This window comes from Morus notabilis, unplaced genomic scaffold, assembly GCF_000414095.1.
Source record: "Morus notabilis unplaced genomic scaffold, ASM41409v2 Scaffold813, whole genome shotgun sequence".
NCBI classification, from domain to species: Eukaryota; Viridiplantae; Streptophyta; class Magnoliopsida; order Rosales; family Moraceae; genus Morus; species Morus notabilis.
The window spans coordinates 271188-295743 of record NW_010363924.1 but is presented as its reverse complement, the minus strand read 5'-3'; the positions used below and the strand labels follow the sequence as shown (position 1 = coordinate 295743).

Below are 24556 nucleotides of genomic sequence, written 5' to 3'. Positions count from 1 at the left end.
TGTTTTATTTTTTTATTTTTTTTTGCCTTGGTTTGGTAAATTTTGCCCCCCCGTATTGAAAATGATGCAATTTTGAATCATTAAGTCCAAAATAATTGGCACTTTAGTCTTTAAATTGACGTTATTGGCACGTTTAGAACATGAGATCAAGTATTGTTACCTATCTAACTAATATGTTTGGTCGTGGGTTTAATCTTACAATAATTTCACACCTAACTTTAATATTGAGATCTAAAGTTACTCAAATATCTAATTCTTAATTAAAACAAAAAATATTAGAAGCATTTGTACCAATTTAATTTGAGATATTACAGGGAAAAAAAAAAAGTTAGCTTGAGATATTTGTACCGATAAAAAAACAAAATTATAGAATTAATGATGGTAAGAAAGTGTTATTCGACTCCATGCTAGATAAATAAAGAGTGAATCCCACCATGTATTTTTCATACGGAGTTGTCCAGTACTAAACAATAATTTTGATAATTGGAGTATAAATACTTACTTCTTAAAGCCAAGAAATTCATTTATTTAATTTTGCATCATTTTCTTAGAGTTACGCTCTTCTTGAATTATTTATAACCAGAGAAAATGAGAATAAAAATCTCACTGTAAGCAGTATTCCAATTTGGACCATGAGTCGCATCTCTAGGTCCCAAATAACAAACAACAATAAAATTAAAAATTCAGCATTTCAAAATATTCCAATAATCAATGCTTATTTTATTCATAAACAAATAAATAAAGAGTAATATTGTCCAATAAAAAAAAAATGATGAACAGTCTAATTTCCCTCCTATTAAAAGCTTCTTAAACTCCCAACAAACACAAACACAACCACCGAACACCAAACACCACCATGGACCTCCTCTTCCTAGAGAAGCTCCTCCTCTCCCTCTTCTTCTCCTTCCTCCTCGCCATCCTCGTCTCGAGGCTCCGCGGCAAGCGCTTCAAGCTCCCCCCGGGCCCACTCACTGTCCCTATATTCGGCAATTGGCTGCAAGTAGGCGATGATCTCAACCACCGCAACCTCTCGGACCTAGCACGCAAGTTTGGTGACATCTTCCTCCTCCGCATGGGGCAGCGCAACCTCGTCGTCGTCTCGTCCCCCGACCTCGCCAAGCAAGTCCTCCACACGCAGGGCGTCGAGTTCGGCTCCCGCACGAGGAACGTCGTCTTCGACATCTTCACGGGCAAAGGGCAGGACATGGTGTTCACCGTCTACGGCGAGCACTGGCGCAAGATGCGGCGGATCATGACCGTCCCTTTCTTCACCAACAAGGTCGTCCAGCAGTACCGCCTCGGGTGGGAGGACGAGGCCGCCAGGGTCGTCGAGGATGTTAGGAACATGCCCGAAGCCTCCACTTCCGGAATTGTGCTGAGGAAGAGGCTGCAGCTCATGATGTACAACAACATGTACCGGATCATGTTCGACCGGCGGTTCGAGAGCGAGGAGGACCCGCTTTTCGTCCGCCTGAGGGCGCTCAATGGCGAGAGGAGCCGCCTCGCGCAGAGCTTTGAGTACAACTACGGCGATTTCATTCCGATTCTGAGGCCATTCTTGAGGGGATACTTGAAGATTTGCAAGGAAGTTAAGGAGAGAAGGTTGCAGCTCTTTAGGGACTATTTTCTTGAGGAGAGAAAGTAAGGATTATTATTTTTTTATTTAATTTAATCTGATCTATTTTTTTTTATTTGAAAAAAAAAATTGATTAATTTGTTGTGGAAAATTGGATTTCAGGAAGCTGGCGAGTACGACAAGGAGTGATAACAATGCGTTGAAGTGTGCTATTGATCACATACTTGATGCTCAGCACAAGGGAGAGATTAACGAGGACAATGTTCTTTACATAGTCGAGAACATCAACGTTGCTGGTATGAATCGATTTTATTTATTTATTTATTTATTTATTTTATATATTGTTTATCGAATTGGTATTTAAGATATATGAAATGAAAACTTGTTACGATAGCAATTTAAGGGATTTTGTTTCATCACTGTTAAAAGAAATAAAAGATACCAAACTTTTATTGTTTCTACTTGAAAGCCGTTTAATTAGATCTCTGGGGTTGGTCCTTAATTAGTTAATTTGAATCAAATGACCTGGTTTACTTTTTGTTCAAAGAATGTGTTCTTCAGTTTCTAGGACTTTGGCACATCCTGTTCTGCTTAATGAAAATGGTCAATTCTGTCTGTCAAGAAAGTCAATTTCAGCCAACTATGGTAGCTTGAGGGCTAGCCGATTTTAAAATAAAATTTAGTTTGGTGAGAAGAAGAAAGAGAAAAATAATGGTAATGGGACAAGCCAACCACCTTAATGGTGACTAGAATTTTCAATCGGATGGCCTTAAATATCCGCTTTATTTGAAATTTTGCTTCACAAAAACCGTATGTTATTAGAGATTGTCAATTGGTGGTACTTGTCCTTATCTCCAAACCATCTAACAAAACAGAGTACATGATTCTTAATGTTCAACCATGGCTTGAGCTATTTTGCTAGAATGATAAACAAACAAATGTTTGATGTGAAAACAGAACTTAAAAACACACTTTCATAACATGACCAAAACAAAAAAAACAAAAAAAAACAAAATCAATTGCAAGTCAATTAACTTGTTTTAACTATTGGCATCAATGCAGCAATTGAGACGACACTATGGTCGATCGAGTGGGGAATTGCTGAGCTAGTGAACCATCCAGAGATCCAACAAAAGCTTCGACACGAGCTCGACACGGTGCTCGGTCCTGGCGAGCAGATCACCGAGCCAGACACATACAAGCTGCCCTACCTGCAGGCAGTGATCAAGGAAACTCTGCGGCTGCGGATGGCTATCCCTCTGCTGGTGCCCCACATGAACCTCCACGACGCCAAGCTCGGGGGCTACGACATCCCCGCCGAGAGCAAGATCCTCGTCAACGCGTGGTGGCTGGCCAACAACCCGGCGCAGTGGAAGAACCCGGAGGAATTCAGGCCGGAGAGGTTCTTGGAAGAGGAAGCTAAGGTTGAGGCCAATGGGAATGACTTTAAGTACCTTCCTTTTGGTGTTGGAAGGAGGAGTTGTCCCGGGATCATATTGGCTTTGCCCATTTTGGGAATCACTTTGGGGCGTTTGGTCCAGAATTTTGAGCTCTTGCCTCCTCCTGGACAAGACAAGCTTGATACCTCGGAGAAAGGTGGGCAGTTCAGCTTGCACATTTTGAAGCACTCCACTATTGTTGCCAAGCCCAGAGTGTGCTGATCACATTCTGTCATGTTTTGATCTTGGGAAACGGATTTTGGATATGTATAAGGTGCAAATTGCTTAATTAATTTTAGTTTCAAACTCTGAATAACACTAGCGAAGTCCATTGTAATCTAGCATCTTCGTCAGTATAGAAAATTTGCCTGGGAGGGGGAAAATCAGTATAAAGTTTAATAATCTGCCTGACCCGGCAAAAACTTAGTAGTGACCTTTCTCAAGTTCTCTTTGAAGTCTTTTATTAGTTGTTGGGACTAAGGTGCGAGCGTATAAATTAACTCAATGAGGCTTCTACCAAAAAAAAAAAAAAAAAAAAACCTTAATGAGGCTGCACTATACATACGGTAGTGGGAATGTTTGGTTTACTGTAAGAACCTCCCACGGTTAAAAAAAAAAAAAAAAAAAAAAAAAAAAACAACGTCCGCATTGAATGCTAATGGAGATTGAGCCTAAAAAAAAATTAGAAACATATTTAACAAACCCAAATTCACATTTACTTATTTCCTTAATGGTTATATTGATCATTTTTCGTCCATTAATGGATATTAATAAATAAATATTGTAAAAGATAGGAAATGTCCTACCTTCCTCCTAAATCAGCCAATCGAATGAAAAAAATAATAATAATAATAAATAGAGTGTAAAGATAGTGGATAAGAGGTAGGTGAATACGCATTCATTTCTATTCTTATTTCTTCAAACCAATTTCAGAGGAAAAAGAACTAGTAAAAGTAAATGAAAACGAGAGCAAATGGACAGTCTTATGCTCAAATCATGACACAAATGCTGACATCAATATCCCACCAAGAATTGGAAAAATAATAATGTAAAAATTGTACATTTTTCTAAAGTTAGCAACTTTAATAATGAAAAGCCACATCCAATTCTAACAAAATGTTATAAAAAGTATAGGCAGTCTTAAATTTGGTTGGATTTAATTCGGTAAATATATTTCATACAGATGTGTATTATCGTTAGTATGTGTGTAATTATAACACTCAATGATAAATATATTATATTATATTTATTAAATTTTACACTAAAATAAACGGAATGTGACGCGCACACACTAATGAACTATGCTACATAAGCATAAAAAATAAAAAAAATAAAAAAAATAAAAAAAAAACTAGACGTGCCTGACTACTACGCAGATTTAGAAAATTTCAAAGAATATATGTACGTAGGTTTCGTTTATTTTATTAATTTGAGTTTAAAATTTGAGTTTTATTACAGTAAAAAATTTTAAAAAAAGTCACATTTAATTTTTTTATTATAATAAAAAACCCTCACATAAAGTCATATCTGAACTCAAATTAAAAATTTAAATTAACGAACTAAACGAGCGTCGTAAATTCTAATTTCTTTGTTGTGACACGTGTCGTGGTGACGTGAAATAATTGAAGAACACTATTAATAAAGAGACCATTTTCTTATTCTCATAGTTCCCAACGGACCAGTCACATTGCAAGGAGATCTTTCAGTGTCGTTTTTCGCCATTTTCAACGTCCTGTAACGGAAGCTAATTTTGTCCGAGGAAAACTGAGAAAGAGACAAAGCAACCGAGGGAAATGAAATGATGGGTCAGAGAGACATCCTTCGATGCGATCTCTTCTCAAATGGGTTTATTTTTATAGGATCCGTTCACTTTGCTGATTTGAGTTTGTAATTTGAGTTGAGATGTGATTTTGTGTGAAAATTTTTTACTGTAATAAAAAAATTAAATATGACTGTTTCTGAGAGCTTTTTACTGTAGCAAAACTCAAATTTTAAATTCAGATCGGCGAAATGAACGGCTGCTTAGCTTCATTTTCCTCACTTTCTCACCAACCCTCCGAGTGGGTGCTTCGATCCACGAGTACCGCAACGAGGCCTTCATTCGTCGCTCCAATTCCTTCTTCTTCTATGGCGGCAGTGAGGGCCTCTACGCCTCCAAGCTCCACTCGCAAAACGACAAGGTCGTTTCTGAAGATAAGCCCCTCAATGGCAAGTCCTTCATCAGGTAACCCAAAGAAAAAAAAAAAAAAGATACAGTTGTTATTTTGTTTGACTTAGTTTTGGACTAAACGCAAATGGGTATGTTTGATCTGTATGTTTTTCTGTTGAATGCCAAATGGATTCCGAGATAGTTGACTTTTTGAGCAGCCAATTACTATTTTTGGTTCGTTCTCTGTGTTTAGATACCTTTTTTTGATTGTAGTATATAGGTAATTTAGATTATCAACAAGTAGGCAAGTAATAGCTCTCAGTATAAGCATCAAAGGATTGGGGTAACTTGTGTATGCATGATCAATGGGATTTTTAAAAAAAAAAAAAATCTATGTTTTGTGGTTTTCATAGGCTTGTAGTGTGAATGAGAACAGTTGGAAAAATTAGAAGGTTTTGTTCCTTTTATGACGTGTGAATCCAGGTTCGAATCGATCACTTTTCGAAGAACCAAAAAGTCCGCGGAGCAGAAGAATGAGATGCAGCAGAGGACTGGATTGGTTGAGGCTATAATACTTGATGTCAGAGACAGGGATAAGATTGGGGGTTCTTATTTGAACTCCATTGCAATATGCTGTACCCCAGAACTTGCAAAGGACGGTTCCTGCAAGGTTGGAGAGGTTATAATCCACCAAGACCTTGATAAGCCAAATGGGCCACAAAGAATCCAGACTTTCTTTGAAGGGAAAAATGAAGAGGCTTCAATGGTACTCCGCACAATTGAGATCAACAGTACTGGAATGTACTATCTGTATTTCATGTTTTGTGATCCGGAACTCGTGGGCACGGTGATCAGTGGGAGAACAGTTTGGAGGAACCCAGATGGTTACCTGCCGGGAAAGATAGCGCCTCTGATGACGTTTTCTGGCTTAATGTCATTGGCTTACCTTGTTCTAGGTCTTGTTTGGTTCCTCCGATTTGTGCAGTACTGGAAAGATATAATGCAGTTGCACTATCACATAACTGCTGTGATTGCTCTTGGAATGTGTGAGATGGCCCTCTGGTATTTTGAGTATGCAAATTTCAATTCCACTGGAAGCAGACCAATGGGAATCACCATATGGGCAGTGACCCTCACTGCGGTGAAAAAGACCATCTCCCGGTTGCTGCTTCTGGTGGTTTCTATGGGCTATGGAGTTGTGAGGCCAACTCTTGGAAGCGTAACCTTGAAAATACTTCTCCTTGGTGTGATGTACTTTGTCGCTTCAGAAGCACTTGAACTTGTTGAACATTTGGGGAATATCAATGATTTTTCTGGGAAAGCAAGGATTTTTCTGGTACTACCCGTGGCTCTGCTAGATGCTTGTTTTATTCTGTGGATCTTCTCATCATTATCTAAAACTTTGGAGAAGCTTCAGGTATTTCTATTTTTTTATGCTCATATTCCAACAGCATCGAATAGATGGTTTACGCTCCTCACACGTGCCTTTTGAATCACAGTGTGTAGGTATATAACTACTAAATCATCCCAGGAAAAGAAAATCTCATCCGGCATATGAATTCTTTTCTAACTAGAGCTTGATCTAGTAGAATTTGATAACGACTAATAATAATTCATTCATTATGTAAACTAATATTATTGAATGAGTTCTTATATTAAGCTGTCTATTTTGCATATTCCATATTGTATCTTTTTCTTTTCCTGACTCTTGAGCCCCCCGCCTCCCCTAACCATGTAAATTAGTAATCCTTTGCCTCTTTTGTCCACAGATTCGAAGAAGCATGACCAAACTGGAGCTTTACAGGAAGTTTACCAATTTTCTTGCAGTATCAGTGCTGCTCTCTGTTGTTTGGATTGGCTATGAGGTTATCCTTTTGTTTTCTCCCCAACTGACTTCTTTTGTATTTCAAGTAGTATATGACAAGTTGATAGACCCCCTGTGCGCTTCACTTATACTCGAAGGAAGAGGGGCGGGAAAATTGGTGCTGTTCAAGTCAAGGAGTTGCTGAGGGTTGCAGAGCCGGATTCGGATCAGGCTAATGTAGCGGTTGAGGAGTAGCAGTTGGATGATGTGTGGTTGGCCAGGAGATGGCTGAGTTGGAGGGGAGTGCTGTGATGGATTCGGGACCTTGGAATTTGGGAGGATTATGTTAGAGAGGTTGTTAGAAGAGCATGGAATAAAACGTGAGCCCCGGGGGGAAATGGGCATCGATCATCTTAGCTAAAGGAAATTAGTGAGCGAGTCTCTAGGGAGTGCAAGTGGTCTCTCGAAAACTCCCATATCTTGTATTCCTTCCTAATTTCTTTTAGTAATATCAATACAATTCCAATTCTGATCGATCAATTTCCTTGTGTTTTCTAATTTCTATCTTTGATAATTGATGGTTCTATCAAAGTGGTATCAGAGCATTGTCCTGGATGGCGCCACCGAGGAAGGTTGTTGATGAGAAGACCGACAAGAATCGGAGTGATGAAGTTTGGGAAGACGTCCAAAGTGAGATGGAAGGCTTCAAGGAGGATTTGTAGAAAATTCCCAAGTTGGAGAGAGGCTTGGAGTTGGTGTTGGGAAACTTGGAGGAGCTGCTGCGGCAGAAAGCCGAACCAGAGTAGGGCTAGACCTCGTCGATTACGGGGTCGCCGGCGGGTGGAACCTTCTCCATGGGTGAGGGAAAGGAGAGTAGTGGAGGCGGGTGGGACGACGGACCGAGATCGGTCACGCAGACTCACCGGATTGAGATGCCGACCTTTGATGGAACCAACTCCGATGGGTGGATCTTCTGGGGAAGCGAAGAAGCTGGAGGCCACGGTGGTGAGTCTCGACGGCGACGCCCTCGCTTGGTTCCAATGGGAGGATGGGACGCGAGGCATCTGGAGTTGGGGGAAGCTGAAATCTCTGATCCTCGAGAGATTCTGCCAGACCCCGGATGGAGACCTCTGCGAGAGATTTCTAGCACTCCGGCAAGTGATGAATGTTCGTGAATACAACAATAACAACAATAACAACAAGCCTTAATCCCAACTTAATTGGGGTTGGCTATATGGATTTCACTTTTTCACGCAGCTCTGTTCGAAATTAAACTTTCCTAAAGGCCTAGATCTAGAATGTCTTTCCTAACTACTTCGGTCCACGTAATTCTTGGTCTACCCCTCCCTCTCATAGTATTAGGTATAAGAATGTCCTCCCAAGCATGAACTGGTACTTCTAGCGGTCTACGTTGGACATGCTCGTACCACCTAAAGCGGCATTCGCACACCTTATCTTCTATTAGTGCTACACCTACTTTACTACGAATAACTTCATTTCTTATGCGATCCATTCTCGTACGGTCACTCATCCATCTTAACATACATATTTCTGTCACACTCATCTTAGATATATGTTGTCTCTTAATGGCCCAACATTCACTACCATATAACATAGCTTAGCGGATTACAGTCTTATAAAACTTTCCTTTCAACTTAATAGGCATCTTGCCATAACATAAAACTCCCGTAGCATTCTTCCACTTAAACCCACCCTATCTTAATCCTATGTTGAATATCCTTTTCTATTATAGACCCAAGGTACCTAAACTTCCTAGAAGTCCCAATCTCCACACCATCTAAAGAAATTTCATCACTCTGATTACTTGAGTTACTAAACCTACAATGCATGTATTCAGTTTTCGTCTTTAACTTAAATCCCTTCGTTTCGAGAGTCTGTCTCCACAGTTCTAATTTACGGTTGTCTCCACAGTTCTAACTTACGGTTAACTCCTTCCCTACGTTCATCAACTAAAACTATATCGTCTGCAAAAAGCATACACTAAGGAACTTTATCTTGGATTTCTCTTGTCAGCTCATCCATCACGATGGTGAAAAGATAAGGACTAAGAGCAGATCCTTGATGAAGGCCAATCTGAATGGGGAATTTTGCCGTGTAGTCTCTACACTCGTGACCACCCCATCGTACATGTCCTTAATTACCTTGATATACCTCACATGCACTTTTCTCTTTTCTAGCACCCACTATAAAACTTCCCTCGGCACCCTATCATATGCCTTTATTAAATCTATAAAGATCATATATAGGTCCGTCTTCGCTTTTCTGTACCTTTCCATCAGCATCCTAAGAAGAAAAATGGCTTCCATGGTTGATTTGTCTGGCATGAAGTCAAATTAGTTACCGGAGATGGTAGTTGTGACCCTTAATCTCCTTTCGATAACTCTCTCAAAGTTTCATAGTGTGGCTAATAAATTTTATGCCCCTATAATTGTTACAATTCAGCACATCTCCTTTATTCTTGAAGATGGGGACAAGAATACTTTTCCTCCATGCATCAGGCAGGCATATGCTTCTTCTTTAGTATCTCATTAAAAAACTTAGTGAGCCACATAATTTCAGCATCTCCTAACGCCATCCAAAGCTCTATTGGAATATCATCTGCCCCACATGCCTTCTCCTTTTTGATCTTCCGTAGTGCAGTTTTAACTTCTGAGACTTTGATTCCTCTTATATACATCACATTAGGTTCTCCTTGTGATTTAAGATTGTCAAACTCTATCGCATGATCATCATTATAAAGCTTCTCAAAGTAACTCCTCCACCTTTCCCTAATGTCTTTATCTTTTGTCAGAACCTGATCCGTACCATCCTTAACACACATCACTTGATTTAGGTCCCGACACTTCCTTTCTCTTATCCTAGTTAGTTTATATATATATATATCATTCTCTCCTTCTCTAGTCCCAAGTTTCCTATATACCTCATCTAAGTAAGTAGAACGAGCCTTACCAACTACTCGCTTAGCTTCTTTGTTCATTTATTTGTACTTATTAAAAGTTTCAACATCCTTACGTTTTGGTAAATCTCTATATAAATCCCTCTTGATCCTAATAGCCTTTTGAATTTCTTCACTCCACAACCAGGTTTCTTTCCCAGGGGGGCCTTTACCTCTAGATTTTCCTAGTACCTCCTTTGCCACTTTTCTCTAATGCAGCTGGCCATGACATCCCACATAGTATTTGCATCACCTATATATGACCAAGTAGCCTCATCTAACAATTTCTCTTTAAAGGTCAATTGTTTTTAAAAGCTAAATGGAGGAGAAAAACAATCTCTTCACTTCCGTTTATTAATCAGAAAACTTAACTTAATTTACAGAGAAGATCCACTTTATATAGCCTAGGAGAACTAGTCTAACTAACCACCTAACTTCCTAAAAAATAGGAGATAAAAAAGGCTAACAAATACAACAACTTTTCAACCTAATATACCCGGATATTCTAACTATATCCGCTAACACTCCCCCTCAAGCTTGGCAGTACAGGTTGTACATCCCGAGCTTGTCCACTAACTTTTCAAACAATGGTCTTCCAAGACCCTTGGTTAGAAGATCCACTGCTTGCTCCGATGTTGGGACATATGTAATACATATTGTTCCATCTTCAATCTTTTCCTTAATGAAATGCCGATCCACCTCAACATGTTTAGTTTTGTCATGATGAACTGGATTATGAGAGATGTTGATTGCGGCCTTATTGTCACAGTAGAGCTTCAAAGGAACCAGTACTTCCATCTTTAATTCTCCCAGCAACTTCCTTAACCACAAGAGCTCGCATACTCCATGTGTAAGTGATCGTAGTTCGGCTTCAACGCTACTTCGAGCCACGACTGTTTGCTTCTTGCTTCTCCAAGTCACTAAATTTCCCCACACTAAAGTGCAATAGCCTGATGTAGACCATCTATCACTCACGGAACCAGCCCAATCTGCATCTGTGTAGGCCTCAATGCTTCTTGATCCACTCTTCTTGAAGAATAATCCTCTTCCTGGAGTGCCCTTTAAATACCTTAGAACCCTAATGACAGCTTCCATGTGTTCCTCAGTAGGATCATGCATAAACTGACTTATGCAGCTCACAGCAAATCCGATGTCCGGCCGAGTATGAGAGAGGTAAATTAATCTCCCAACTAACCTCTGAAACCTCCCCCTGTCCACCGGACTACTAGAAGCTTCCGTTCCTAATTTCTTGTTAGGATCCATTGGGGTATCCACCGGCTTACATCCTAGCATTCCCGTTTCATTCAATAAGTCGAGTACATATTTTCTTTGAGATACGGATATTCCAGACTTGTTTCTGGCAATTTCCATCCCCAAAAAATACCTCAAATTTCCGAGATCCTTCATTTCAAATTCAGAGGACAACCCTTTCTTCAATCTTATAATCTCTTCTTCGTCATTTCCAGTTGAACAATATCATCAACATAAACAATAAGAATTGTGGCTTTTGTACCTCTATGTTTGTAAAACAGTGTGTGATCTGATTGAGCTTGAAAGAACCCTTGTTTCTGGATTGTCTTAGTGAAGCGATCAAACCATGCTTTCGGTGACTTTTTCAAACCATATAGTGATTTCTTAAGTCTACATACCTTTCCTCTCTTGTTGCCTCCATCAAACCCAGGTGGTAGTTCCATGAACACTTCTTCTTGTAGTTCACCGTTCAGAAACGCGTTTTTTACATCAAGTTGATGAAGTGGCCATTCCAAGTTAGCCGCCAAAGAGAGAAGAACACGTACGGTATTGATTTTTGCCACATGAGCAAATGTTTCTTGGTAGTCAATACCGTATGTTTGAGTATACCCTTTGGCTACTAACCTTGCCTTATGTCGTTCGATCGATCCATCGGCTTTATACTTGACGGTGAAGACCCATTTGCACCCAACCGGCACTTTATCTTTTGGCCTATCCACGATCTCCCATGTGCAATTTTTTTCCAAGGCTCGAACTTCTTCCATTATAGCCTTCCTCCAATCCTCCTTTTCCATTGCCTCTTCAATGTTTTTTTGGAATTTCAACCTCATAAAGATTAGCATTAAGTGCTTTGAGTGAAGTTGACAAGTGATCATACTCCACAAAATTTGAGATTGGATGTTTTGTGCACGTTCTTGTTCCCTTTCTCATAGCCACAGGGATATTGAGATCATGATTATCCGAACCTGATTCAAGGGTAGAATCTTGACAGTGAGAAAGTTCAGGATTTTTTCCTCCTCTTGACAATTTTTTCTATGAGTAGGTCAAGTTAAACGATTGTAGACCACTCTGTTCTGACCGTTTCTCTTCCTGGAATATTGGGTGATTATTTTGATTTTTCTGATCATCTAGTTTTTCAGTTGCAGCCTGATTTTCAGGTTGGATTAGAAGCGAAGCTTTAGTCGTAGGTTGATTTGAGGGAGTATCCACTAAAACGGGATTTGAGGAGTTTGAATTTTGAATAGAAGTCGGGTTTATCTGCTGATTATTATCTGGAGTAAGGTCCATGGTTGGTTGAGGAGTTGAATTTGAATGGAGAAAATATTGGGATGGAGGAGTCCAGAAATATTCCCAGAGTTCAAAAGTTGAATTCCCGCATGATTCTAGGCTATCCTTTGTACCCGGATTTTGTGAATAAGATCCCAAGATATTCTCACATGATTCTAGGCTATCCTTTGTACCCGGATTTTGTGAATAAGATCCCAAGACATTCTCTTCACTCCGATTCTCCCCCTGAAGAGAATATCCCTGAAAAAATGGTTGATTTTCAAAAAAGGTGACATCTGCCGATGTAAAATATTTCCTTTTTTCCAGGGAGTAACACCGATACCCTTTCTGAGTGGCAGAATAGCCAAGGAATAGACATTTATGTGCTCTTGGGTCAAGTTTTGAACGGTTCTGATTAGGAGTATGGACAAATGCCGTACAGCCAAATATCTTAGGCTTTAAGCGAGAAAACGACCGAGCATTAGGATAAGATGTTTGAAGAAAATCTAATGGTGTTTGGTATTCGAGAACCCTAGTTGGTAAACGATTAATGAGATAACAAGCAGTGAGAATGGCATCCCCCCAGAACCTCTTAGGAACACATGTTGTAAATAACAGAGACCTAGCCACCTCTAACAAATGGCGATTCTTTCGTTCCGCGACCCCGTTTTGTTTAGGTGTATCGACACAGGAGCTTTGGTGAATAATTCCATTTGTCAATAAAAAATTACTAAGAATGGAGTTAAAATATTCCGTACCGTTATCGGTACGAAGCATCTTAATTTTTTCATTGAACTGAGTTTGAACCATGGAATAAAAAATTTTAAAAATTTGCTCTGCATCAGATTTGTCTTTCAACAGATACACCCAACACACCCGTGTATGGTCATCGATAAAAGTAATAAACCATTTGTGATTAGTGACACTCTTAACACGTGAAGGACCCCATATGTCGCTATGAATTAAAGTAAAAGGTTTTGAAGCACGATATGGTTGAGATGGCAAGAAGGCACGTTTATGTTTTGCTAATTGGCAAATTTCACATTGAAACGAATCATTTTTATTCTAAAACAAGGATGGGAACAAATATTTCAAGTACAAAAAACTAGGATGTCCTAGCCTACGATGGAGTAGAATGATTTGCTCTTTCCTAGAAATGGCAGAGTGATCCACAGCAGTATGAGTATGACAACTCACAGATAGATTGTGTTCGAAGTAGTAAAGACCCTCAACCTCCTTAGCACTGCCAATCTTCCTCCCCGTAATCAAGTCCTGAAAAACACACATGGAAGAGGAAAAGTTAACCACACAATTGAGTTCTTTAGTAATCTTACTTATAGAAATAAGATTGCATGATAAACTAGGAACATGTAAAACAAAGTTTATGATGATGGTGGAATTGATTTTAATTGATCCCACTCCTGCAACTATGGAATAAGAGCCATCAGCCACCTTTACTCTATGGTTTCCTAGACTCGGGGTGTATGAATGGAAAAGATATTGACAGCTTGTCATATGGTCCGTGGCCCCCGAATCAATTACCCATGGCTCACCTTTTTCTGTCATGCCCCCAAAGGATTCATTCTTCTTTGCCACAAGAGAAGTACTCGACTGTTGCTTTCGAGAAAACAAATTGCAAATCTGCTCCATCTGAGCCTTAGAAAAAGGTGAGACTCCCGGTGTTTTGCTCCGGTTCTGAGTCATGAGTGGTTTGAAGTCCCCTACTATCTCGATTTTTGAGTCGATTAGGAACCCAGTTGGCTGGTTTACCATGAATCTCCCAGCAATTTTCCTTTGTATGGTAAGGCTTTTGGCAGTGATCGCACCAGGCCTACCCCTTTTTTGTGATAGACCGAGTATTACCTCGTTTGTTTGATGTCTGTGCAACTAACGCCGAGGTTTCAAAGGTAGTGGTCGTTGTTTCTCCAAGCATTACTCTCTGGCGATATTCTTCACGCCGAACTTCAGAAAAAACTTCATCAATGGCTGGCAGTGGTTGCATTCCAAGAACATGGCCTCTCACTTCATCAAGTTCTTTGTTGAGACCCGCCAAAAAATCATAGACTCGATCTTTGTCCTGCATTTTTTTAAAAAGAACAGTGTCTTCGGGATCCTTCCATTGACAGGTGTTGAACAGATCAAGTTCCTGCCACAATTTCTTCAAGAAATTGAAGTATTGAGTCACTTCAAGTTCTCCTTGTTTCAGGTTTCTGGCTTTGTTGCGAAGTTCGAATAACTGAGACGAATTCTCAAGGTCAGAGTAGGCTAAAGTCACAGCATCCCAAATCTCCTTTACTGTGGAATAAAACAGAAACGTGTCACCGATACTATCATCCATGGAATGAATTAACCATGCCATCACCATCGAGTTCTGAGTGTCCCAATTGGAGTATGTTGAATCAGTAGGCTTTGGTTTGGGAATTGTTCCATCCAAATATCCAATTTTGCCCTTGCCTCTAATCACCATTTGTGCTGACCGGGACCATTGAAGGAAATTCTTCCCGTTCAATTTGTGAGTTGTGATTTGCAGAGACATTGATGAGTTTTCAAATACGGCAGTGGGAATGATTGTGGAGACAGTTTGTGAGGTACCAGAGGTAGCTTCAGTTCCTCTTCCTCCGCTCATTCCTATTGTTTAGTTCTTCTCATCTCACAAGTAGCCTTTGTGCTCTGATACCATAAAAGCTAAATGGAGGAGAAAAACAATCTCTTCACTTCCGTTTATTAATCAGAAAACTTAACTTAATTTACAGAGAAGATTCACTTTATATAGCCTAGGAGAACTAGTCTAACTAACCACCTAACTTCCTAAAAAATAGGAGATAAAAAAGGATAACAAATACAACAAATTTTCAACCTAATATACCCGGATATTCTAACTATATCCGCTAACAGTTTTATTCCCTTCAAATGCCACCAACGAGTTCGTGGGAGGTGGTTTATCTTAGTCTTTTTATAGCAAAGCTTAATACTCACATTTAAGATCATTAACTTATGTTGGGTGACTAGTACTTCTCCAGGAATTACTTTGCAATTCTTACATAGAGAACGTTTTCTATACCTTGTGAGAAAATAATCTATCTGGCTCAAGTTCTGCCCATTCTTAAAAGTAATCAAGTGAGAATCTCTTTTCTTAAAAAATGTGTTTGTTATGATAAAATAATGTCCCAACGCAAATTCCAAAATAGATTTTCTTTCTTCGTTTCGAGCTTTAAAACCAAAATCACCTTAGATCCTTTCGAAGTTTTCCCTATCCTTACAAACATGCCCATTGAAATCTCCTCCAATGAAAATGTTATCCTCATTGCCTATACGACACACTAAGTCATCTATGTCTTCCCAGGACTTAACTTTAGTTTCTGCATCCAATTTTATTTGTGGAGCGTAAGTACTAATTACATAGATGAACTTATTTCCTAGTACCAATTTGAGCATAATAATTCTATTCCCTATTCGCTTAATCTCAACTACGTCATCCTTCACAGTTTAGTCTACTAGAATACCAACTCCATTGTGATTCATTTCCCAACCTGTATACCATAAATTGTGTCTTAAATTTCCAATCTCTTTTGTTTTCTCTCATGTCCACTTCGTTTCCTGTAAGCATAAAATGTTAATTCTTCTTCTTACCATAACATCCACTAACTCCATTGATCTACCAGTTAAAGAACCTACATTCCAACTACCTAAACGAATTTTCCTATAATGTGCTAGCTCTGCCCCTTGCACACGTCCATAAATATGCAAGGACCCCCCATGCATATTTTTCACCATATCCAAGGCCCGACATGGCTCATGGGCTCGCTTTTCCCCCCACACATGTCCATGAATGTGCGAAGATACCCTTGCCTATTTAACACTATACCCAGGGCCTGACATAGCACGTCACAAGTAGGGAACGCCCCAACAGATTCTATGTGAGTGAAATTCATGAGAGTGACTTATTTTTACGCTAATCGTCAACCTACCGCAACCCTCTTCCTTTATCCGGGCTTGAGACTGGCTATACAAATGCATAGGCGGAGTTGACAGTGACAAATGTTCGTGAATATCATCGACAATTTGAGGTACTGACCATGCTGCTTACAGACATCTCCGAGCAGGTATTGGACGAGAATTTTGTGAATGGCCTGAAACCGGAGTTGACTAAAATCCAGATGATGCGGTCCAGCGGGCTTGGACGGATCATGGAGCTTGCCTAGCGAATTGAGGACTGCAATGCCCAATTGAGGCCCGCAAGAACTCCAAACTTGGCCCCAAGCTCTTTGGCCAATGGCTCAATTCCAGGAAACCTAATTGGGGGGAAGGGAGCCTTAACACCCTTAGGTCGCAACATACCCTTGCCTGATAAGCAGGTGGGCGGTGGGAACACTTCATTTCGAAAACTCACGGAGGCGGAGCTACAGAGCAAACGCGAGAAAGGGCTTTATTACCGTTGTGACGAGAAATACACCATCGGCCACCATTGCCCAAACTGGAAACTACAATTCCTCTTGGTTAATGATGAGGAGGAAGGAACTGACTGAGAGGATACCAAGGAGGATGAGGTTAGATGACGTCAAGGTGGCAGAGTTATCTTTAAATTCAGTAGTGGGGTTGACCTCGCTGCGAACCATGAAGATGCATGGGTCGATTAGGCCACAAGAGATGGTTGTTTTGGTGGACAACGGAACGACTCATAACTTCATCGCGACCAATCTCGTCCCGAAGCTAGGTATCCTATTGGACAGAACCGAAGGCTATGGGGTGATCATGGGAACGAGGTTGACAATGAAAGGAGAAGGGGTTTGCCGCGGGGTGGTGCTGTCACGTCAATCAATTGAGGTGGTAGAGGACTTTAAACCACTGGAACTAAGGAGCTCAGACGTGATATTGGGCATGAAGTGGCTCGAGACGTTGGGGGGAACCAGCATCAATTGGAAATCACTGAAGATGAAGTTTAAATTAGTAGAGATGCAAGTGGTTTTGCAAGGAGAACCCGGTCTCAGTAGGTCGGCGGTATCCTTGAAAGCCATGTTGAAGGCGTTGAAGCAAGAAAGGCAAGGGGTATTAGTTGAACTGAACTGCACTGCACTCTGGTGAAGCTCCAAGCTCACGAAAGGGAACCCAAAGGGGCGCCAAAGGAATTGGAAGGCGTTCTGAAGCATTGGGCGGAGGTCTTTGCCATGCCAGCCACATTGCCCCCGCCACAAGTTCAGGATCATGCCATTATTCTCAAAGAAGGAACCTCTCTGATCAACTTCTAGCCATATCGCTACCCCCAAGCTCAAAAAGATGAAATCGAGAAGTTAGTAAGGGAGATGTTGGTAGCGGGAATAATCCAACCGAGTGTAAGTCCTTTTTCGAGCCTATTCTTTTAGTCAAGAAAAAAGATGGTAGGCGCTTTTGTGTGGATTGTAGGGCCTTAAACAGGGAGACTGTGCCGGATAGGTTCCCGATCCCCGTAATAAATGAGTTGTATGGAGCAATGATCTTTTCAAAGATAGATTTGAAGTCTGGTTATCACCAGATCTGTGTACATGGCGAGGATGTGCCGAAAACAGCTTTCCCGACGCATGAAGGAACTATGAGTTCTTGATTATACCCTTCGGTTTAACCAATGCTCCGGCGACATTTCAGGCTCTATTGAATGAGGTGTTTCGGCCCTATATTTCCGAGCTGCTCACACTGTATCATGACAGTGTGGTGGGTGGGCATTCCGAAGTTCTCAAGACTTATCGAAGGCTCGCGGCAGAGTGGTTCTGGGCAAGCATGAAAAAAGATATACTGGATTATGTAGCCAAGTATAAAGTGTCAACAGAGCAAGTGTGTTGCCTTGAAGCCCGAAGGTTTGTTGCAGCCCCTGCCACTGGATAAGGTGTGGGAGGGCCTCTCAATGGACTTTATAGAAGGTCTTCCGAAGTCCGAAGGATTCGATTCACTCCTGGATGTGGTGGACCGTTTGAGCAAGTACACCTATTTTTCGCTCCAAAACCCCTATTATGCGGTCACGGTGGTTGGAGTTTTCATCCACGACGTGGTGTGCCTCCATGGAATCCCTTGATCAATTGTCTCTGACCGGGATTTGAGCTTGTTTTGGATTGAGCTTTTCAAACGGCAAGGTACCTCGCTCAAACATAGCACGACATACCATCCTCAGTCCAATGGCCAAACGGAGGTCCTAAATCGGTGCATCGAAACTTACTTGCGGTGTTTTGTTTCGGATAAACCAAGGCAATGGCACAAATGGTTGTCGCGGGCTGTATGTCGGTACAACACCTCTTACCATTCGGCTATACAAACCACTCCATTTCGCGTGCTCTATGAGCGGGATCCACCTCCTCTTGTCCGCTATGGGATCGGATCTTCCCAGTGGCCTCAGTTGACAAGCAACTTGAAGAGCGGGATGGCATGCTTGACATTATCAAGCAACACCTCCTCTGAACTCAACATCGGATGAAAACCTATACGGATCAGCATCGCCGGAAGTGCAGTTTGCGGTGGGTGAATATGTGTACCTCAAGCTCCGCCCTATCGCCGTATTGCTAAGCATCCCAATGAGAAGTTGGCTCCTCCGTACTATGGCCCCTTTGAAGTCGAAGCCAAGGTTGGGGAGGTGGCTTACTGCTTGCGCCTGCAGCCTACCACTTCCATACACTCAGTTTTCCATGTCTGCTAACTCCGGCGAGCCATTGGGCATACTTAGGCCATTCCTACCCTACCACCGCAGTTGGACGCCGACCTTGAGATGGTGGCTGAACCAACGGAGCTGTTGGTTATACGCCAGTGTGTTCGTGGCTCGGTGGCCGAGCTGGAGGTGCTTATCCACTGGGTCTATCTGTGACACCCTTTTATACCATCTCTTTCAAGCCTTTCTTACTATTAATCCTAAGGATGTGCCACAATAACTAACATTCACTTTTCATTTATGTAGAAACTATGGTGTTTCAAAATTTTTGCTTAAATAAGATTTCGTTAATACACCATTCCTATCAGGTTTCCTAGCCATAATTATAATTATACAGTCATCCAAGGTTTATGAGTTTAACTCTAAAACATATGTATTTACAAACTCAAAATAATACGCGTGCAGCTTCTTCGGTCTGACCATATGTACAGGGGTCAACGAAGCCAACTCCCCTGCTTATTGTTCTGTTTTGTTCTTACCTTTACCTACAACATATAGTAAACTTTAATGAGCTACAGGCTCAGTAAGTAGAGTTACAATTACACAATCTTATTTTAACATACGCGTGCATCATAACATTCTAGCTAACTTATGCCAATCAATTATTACACTTTATGCTCGTGCACTATATATCTCTAGGGTCCTCCCGGTACTGCCACCGGTTTTTTCACAATCTGACCACACGTCAATTTCTCGAATCACAATATCAGGTTCTCCATTGTCACCCACTTGGCTCGAGGGAATGGTCAGCGCATTCAAAATCACAATTTCTCAATATCACAATATAGTCTTTGTCATCACCCACTTGGCTCGAAAGACTTGCGCGGCTCAGTCACAATTTCATCAATCACCATATCACAATAGGAGTCATTTAAGGACTTGGTAGTACCGGCCTATCATGTATGCTATTATATGCTCAATCACAAGCAATTTAATAATCAGTGTTGTTCTACTTTGTGTACAATATATTAGCACAAGCATGCCTTCACAAAACATACACATTGACAATGTTGCAAAAATTCACATAATAGCATACAGCATACTAGACATTCCATAGAAAGTCTATCAAACAAAGTTTACAAGTGCTGCAGAGAAGTCATCATCTACGTACTTAAGTTGCTTAGCAAAATCCGAGTCTAACTCTCTTCGCTTCCCTTGTTCGTTTTTCTTTCTACTGTCCAAAATAAACAAATTGGCCATCGTTATTAGAGCGCAATAGCTCAGCCATAAATCAATTTCTAATTCATAATCATATTCCTCTGAAAATTCTAATTTGGCAGATTCGTCAATCTTGACAAGAAAATTCATAAAATATTTTCTCTGTCTTTAAAAATTCCAAAATTAATTCCAAAATAAAGTAGACATGTATATCTTTCCAACGAGCTATCATACGCATAAATCTGACCTCTCTAAGTACCTCAAAAACAGTTCTCAAGAAATCAAAATTCTGTTTTTTTTCTGTTTTGACAGCTTTTAGAAAGTTTATATATGAAACTTCCTATGCGCACAACTCGGGCTACAAAACTCTAAATGAGGTGATTCTTACTCTCACACGCCACTAATAACCTGTTCTAAATGGTAGCAAAGGTGGTTTAAGTGCAGCACTCTCATTTCAAAAAGTAGGAGCCTCAGTTCTTGGTTTTATCAATTTTTAGAAATGACAGTTTTGACGACTGCTACGAGAATATTCACAAAATATTCTATGTAGTCTCAAAAATTACAAAATCAATGCCTAGTCAAAGTAGACCTCTAGGGCTTTCCAAAGAGCTATGATAAGCTTGGTTTCAAGTTAATTAAGGCCTCTAAAAACATGTCACACTCGATCAAAATGTGCTGATTTTTTTGCAGAATTTACAGAATCATGCCTAACTTTAAAAGTGCATAACTTGAGCTATAGTTGTCCGTTTGAGGTGATTCTTGCGGCTATGCGCAGCTTTGGATGTCTATTTTATGGATCTACAAACATCAAGACCAGAATCCACGTGAAAAATAACAGTTTTCAGTTCTTCTTTGACAGTCACTTATGTGATCCTTTAATCTTACGATTTTGCACATAACCTCAACGTGTAAAATTCCTCATTTCTGTCCAGCCCAAACTCATATTATTACACATCAATATTGTAATGATTTCCGGTCCTAACACCATACAATTAGCGCCAAGATTCATCCTTACTCACTAAGCCTAGAAAATTCTACAAACATAACCAAAATCCACATAACACAAAAATCTCTCAAGGAAAATTTGAACTAACATGTCTCTAAGCAAACTTTAACTTAATTTTAAGAAGGGAAAAACTCCAGGTTTACAATTCCAGCAAAATAATTAACATTTAACATGAAACCCAAGCAATTAAGCCACAAAACAACCAATTTTCGGATTTAAAGGAACAAGGGAGAAAACTCTTACCTTGAACCCTAGCTCTAATCAATCCTTTGATTCAATAAGTTGTTGCAGTCCTTTGTGGAAGAAGTAGACTAAATCAAAGAAAAGGGAAAAAACGGAGAGAGAGGAAGAGAGACGTGAAAGGGAGTTGAGAGAGAGAATGAGATAGAGAAGTAAGTGAAATTTTTTTTTCTTCTTATAATGCTTCATCCTCTCAACGTGGCTAAAGAAGAAAAATTGGTGGCTTGGCTGAAGTTCCAGCCATGCCACGTGAAAGGGCAGCTGGCCCCCTTTTTTTCTAATATTGTAATCTGGCCCCTAAATATGAAAATTCTTACAATCTTGCCCCCCAAAGCCTTGCAATTTAATCTTTGAACTCCTTTATCGTTTCTCTTACAATTCCTTCATACAAAATTAATTCAAAAGTTTGAGCCCAAAAATTGGGACGTTACACTATCTCTCCCCACATGATGGTACATGGGAACTCTATGATGTCCTCAACGTGTAGTTTCCTCACTTTCACCTTGAGGACAAGGTGAAACTCTGGGCGGGGGGTATTGATAGACAACCTATGCACTTCACTTATGCTCGAAGGAAGAGGGGTGGGAAATTGGTGTTGCTCAAGTCGAGGAGCTGCTGAGGGTTGCGGAGCCGGATTCGGATCAGGCTAATGGAACGGTTGAGGAGCAGCAATTGGATGATGTGGTTGGCCAGGAGATGGCTGAGTTGGAGGGGAGTGCTGTGATAGATTCGGGACAAGTCTTGTTTGAGATGGGATGAGGTCCGCTAAGGTCAGGGACCTACGAGTTTGGGAGGATTCTATTAGAGAGGTTGTTAGAAGAGCGTGGAATAAAACGTGAGCCAGGGGAAATGGGCATAGATCATCATAGTTATAGTAAGGGGTCTCTCGAAAACCCCCATATCTTGTATTCCTTCTTAATTTCTTTTAGTAATATCAATACAATTCCAGTTTTGATCGATCAATTTCCTTGTTTTTTCTGATTTCTATCTTTGATAATTGCTGGTTCTATCATAATGCTTTCTATTATCGTGCATGCTGTGTCTACCTTTGCTATCTCAATGTTCAAGAATCAAAACATAACCGTTATGAGAACTGCATGGTGCATATGTTTTTGAAAAATCCATACCTCTTGAACGATCTGACATGAAACATTACCATTTCACTATTGTACTATTACATTAGTCGTGCAGTATCTGAGGTCTAAACTTTGATTTTGATTGCTTCAGTTGTACTTCAATGCCACTGACCCACTGAGCGAACTTTGGCGAGCGGCTTGGATCATTCCAACTTTCTGGACGTTGCTCGCTTATATAATCTTAGTAGTGATATGCGTTCTCTGGGCTCCATCTCAGAACCCAACTGGGTACTCTCTAAATTCTTGCCTTGTTTCTTGATACTATTTTCCATCTCTTTTCAATGTATTGCTTCTCATGTGACCATTTAAAGACTTAGAGCGTAATGTAGGATCAGGAAGTTGTATTTAATTGCTTAAAATAGTTTATCCACCGGCATCTCTAGCAATTTTTTATGCTAACTGCACATATCATCCCAAATGTCATCTCTATACACACATATTGAAAAAGATGATGTGGTGATTTATTGCAACTTGGAGACCAGCAGTTACAGGTTTTACGTGGACTTATTGGAATGTCAGCGAAGGAGGGCTTTTTGAAATTGTAGCCTCGATTTACAGTGTTGTTTTTTAGAGTTATGAAAAATACTAACATCACTTTTTATATCACTCTCTTTGTCACTTTCTGCATTTATTGTTTGACATGTGAACTCTACTACCTCATTTTCTGTTTAAATAATAATATTTCATGTCCACTGTTTCTGTTTAAATAATAATAATTCATGTTAGTAGAGTTCACGTGTCAAATAATAAATGCAGAAAGTGATAAACACAGTGACAGAAAAAGTGATGCTAGCATTTCTCCCTGAGTTTCATGTAGCACAACCACCTAAGCATCAAACTCACATGCATTTCCAAGAGGGTTAAAACGTAACATACTACAAGCCCTGAAACTTGGATATTCACTTTGGTGAGAAAAATTATTCCCCACCATCACAAAGCACGCGTATGGAAAAAATTTTCTTAAGATTTCAGTTGCGTTAAAAAATTCTAGTTTTATGTTGGATTTCATTATCCAGGATTCCTAAAGGCTTAATGAATTCGATTTGAGCTTGTTTTGGTGCAGATATGCATACTCAGAGGAGATCAGAGATGACTTCGACGAAGAGGGTATCTCGCTTACTGCCAGTGGAGTTAAGGTGGCCGGAGATGTGGCAATCATTCTTGAAAGGAAGGAGAGGAAGGCATTAGCTGCAGGAGATCATCATGTGTTTGGACTTGGTGAAGATCTTGAAGAAGACAAGAGGGAATAATAAGCCTTCTTCTTCCTATATTTATCTTATATATCTCACATATGCATATATACATCACGCAGGAATGACTTCTTCACAATCACATGGCTATTAGAGAAAAGAAAAAAGTGGGGTGCAAGGGTGAGAACAATGAGGGTAACTTCAACTATACTTTTGCTTAACCAAACCTTTAACTATTTACGTTTCACCACCCATAATTTAAAAAGTTAAAATCAAAAATCAAAGCTATTATTTTTATGAAAGCGCTTAGGCACAAATTAGGGACCGACTTGTATGATGCTGCCGGCTTTTTTTGGTATACTTGACTGAAAAGTAATTAAGTTTACTCTGAAAAAAAAATGTGGTCTACTAATTCCTAAATCTGTTTGCCCCTTAAGAATGCAGAAATGGACAAGGGTAGGTGAGATTGGAAGTCATGGCTGTTCAGAAAAGGAAAGATCTTCTTGTCTTCTTATCATTGTCTGCGGGCAACATAACAAACATAACCATTTTCATTTGTTATTATAGCTGATCAAAAGCAAAGTGGAGTAGGTAGCGCGTAATAGGTGGGTTACACTTAAAACTTAATTTTACATCAATTATTAAAAGAGTCACTTTGCTAATGGAAAGTTAATCCCACAAATTTGATTTGATTTGATTCGTTGTCTCCTTGGGGACA

At 40.2% G+C, this 24556-nt stretch overlaps 2 protein-coding genes across 2 annotated transcripts; both read left to right on the top strand.

The window, feature by feature from the left end:
* Positions 1-800: 800 nt before the first annotated feature.
* Positions 801-3458, top strand: LOC21394524 (trans-cinnamate 4-monooxygenase). Its single transcript, XM_010105362.2, has 3 exons — positions 801-1641; positions 1739-1872; positions 2639-3458. Exons 1-3 carry the CDS (start codon positions 857-859, stop codon positions 3235-3237), a joined length of 1518 nt encoding a protein of 505 aa, XP_010103664.1. The 5' UTR covers positions 801-856; the 3' UTR covers positions 3238-3458.
* A 1358-nt stretch (positions 3459-4816) lies between these two features.
* On the top strand, positions 4817-24179 carry LOC21394521 (transmembrane protein 87B). The gene is made up of 6 exons (XM_024170276.1): positions 4817-4860; positions 5006-5239; positions 5648-6581; positions 6934-7029; positions 22740-22876; positions 23712-24179. The coding sequence occupies exons 1-6, from the start codon at positions 4817-4819 to the stop codon at positions 23896-23898; spliced, it is 1632 nt and encodes a 543-aa protein (XP_024026044.1). The 3' UTR covers positions 23899-24179.
* Positions 24180-24556: the final 377 nt, after the last annotated feature.

Coding starts and splice junctions, on each gene's coding strand:
- LOC21394524 (XM_010105362.2), top strand. CDS start 857: ATGGACCTCCTCTTCCTAGAGAAGCTCCTCCTCTCCCTCTTCTTCTCC. Junction 1,642..1,738: donor TATTTTCTTGAGGAGAGAAA/GTAAGGATTATT, acceptor ATTGGATTTCAG/GAAGCTGGCGAGTACGACAA. Junction 1,873..2,638: donor CGAGAACATCAACGTTGCTG/GTATGAATCGAT, acceptor GCATCAATGCAG/CAATTGAGACGACACTATGG.
- LOC21394521 (XM_024170276.1), top strand. CDS start 4,817: ATGGGTCAGAGAGACATCCTTCGATGCGATCTCTTCTCAAATGG. Junction 4,861..5,005: donor TGCGATCTCTTCTCAAATGG/GTTTATTTTTAT, acceptor CAAAACTCAAAT/TTTAAATTCAGATCGGCGAA. Junction 22,877..23,711: donor CCATCTCAGAACCCAACTGG/GTACTCTCTAAA, acceptor GTTTTGGTGCAG/ATATGCATACTCAGAGGAGA.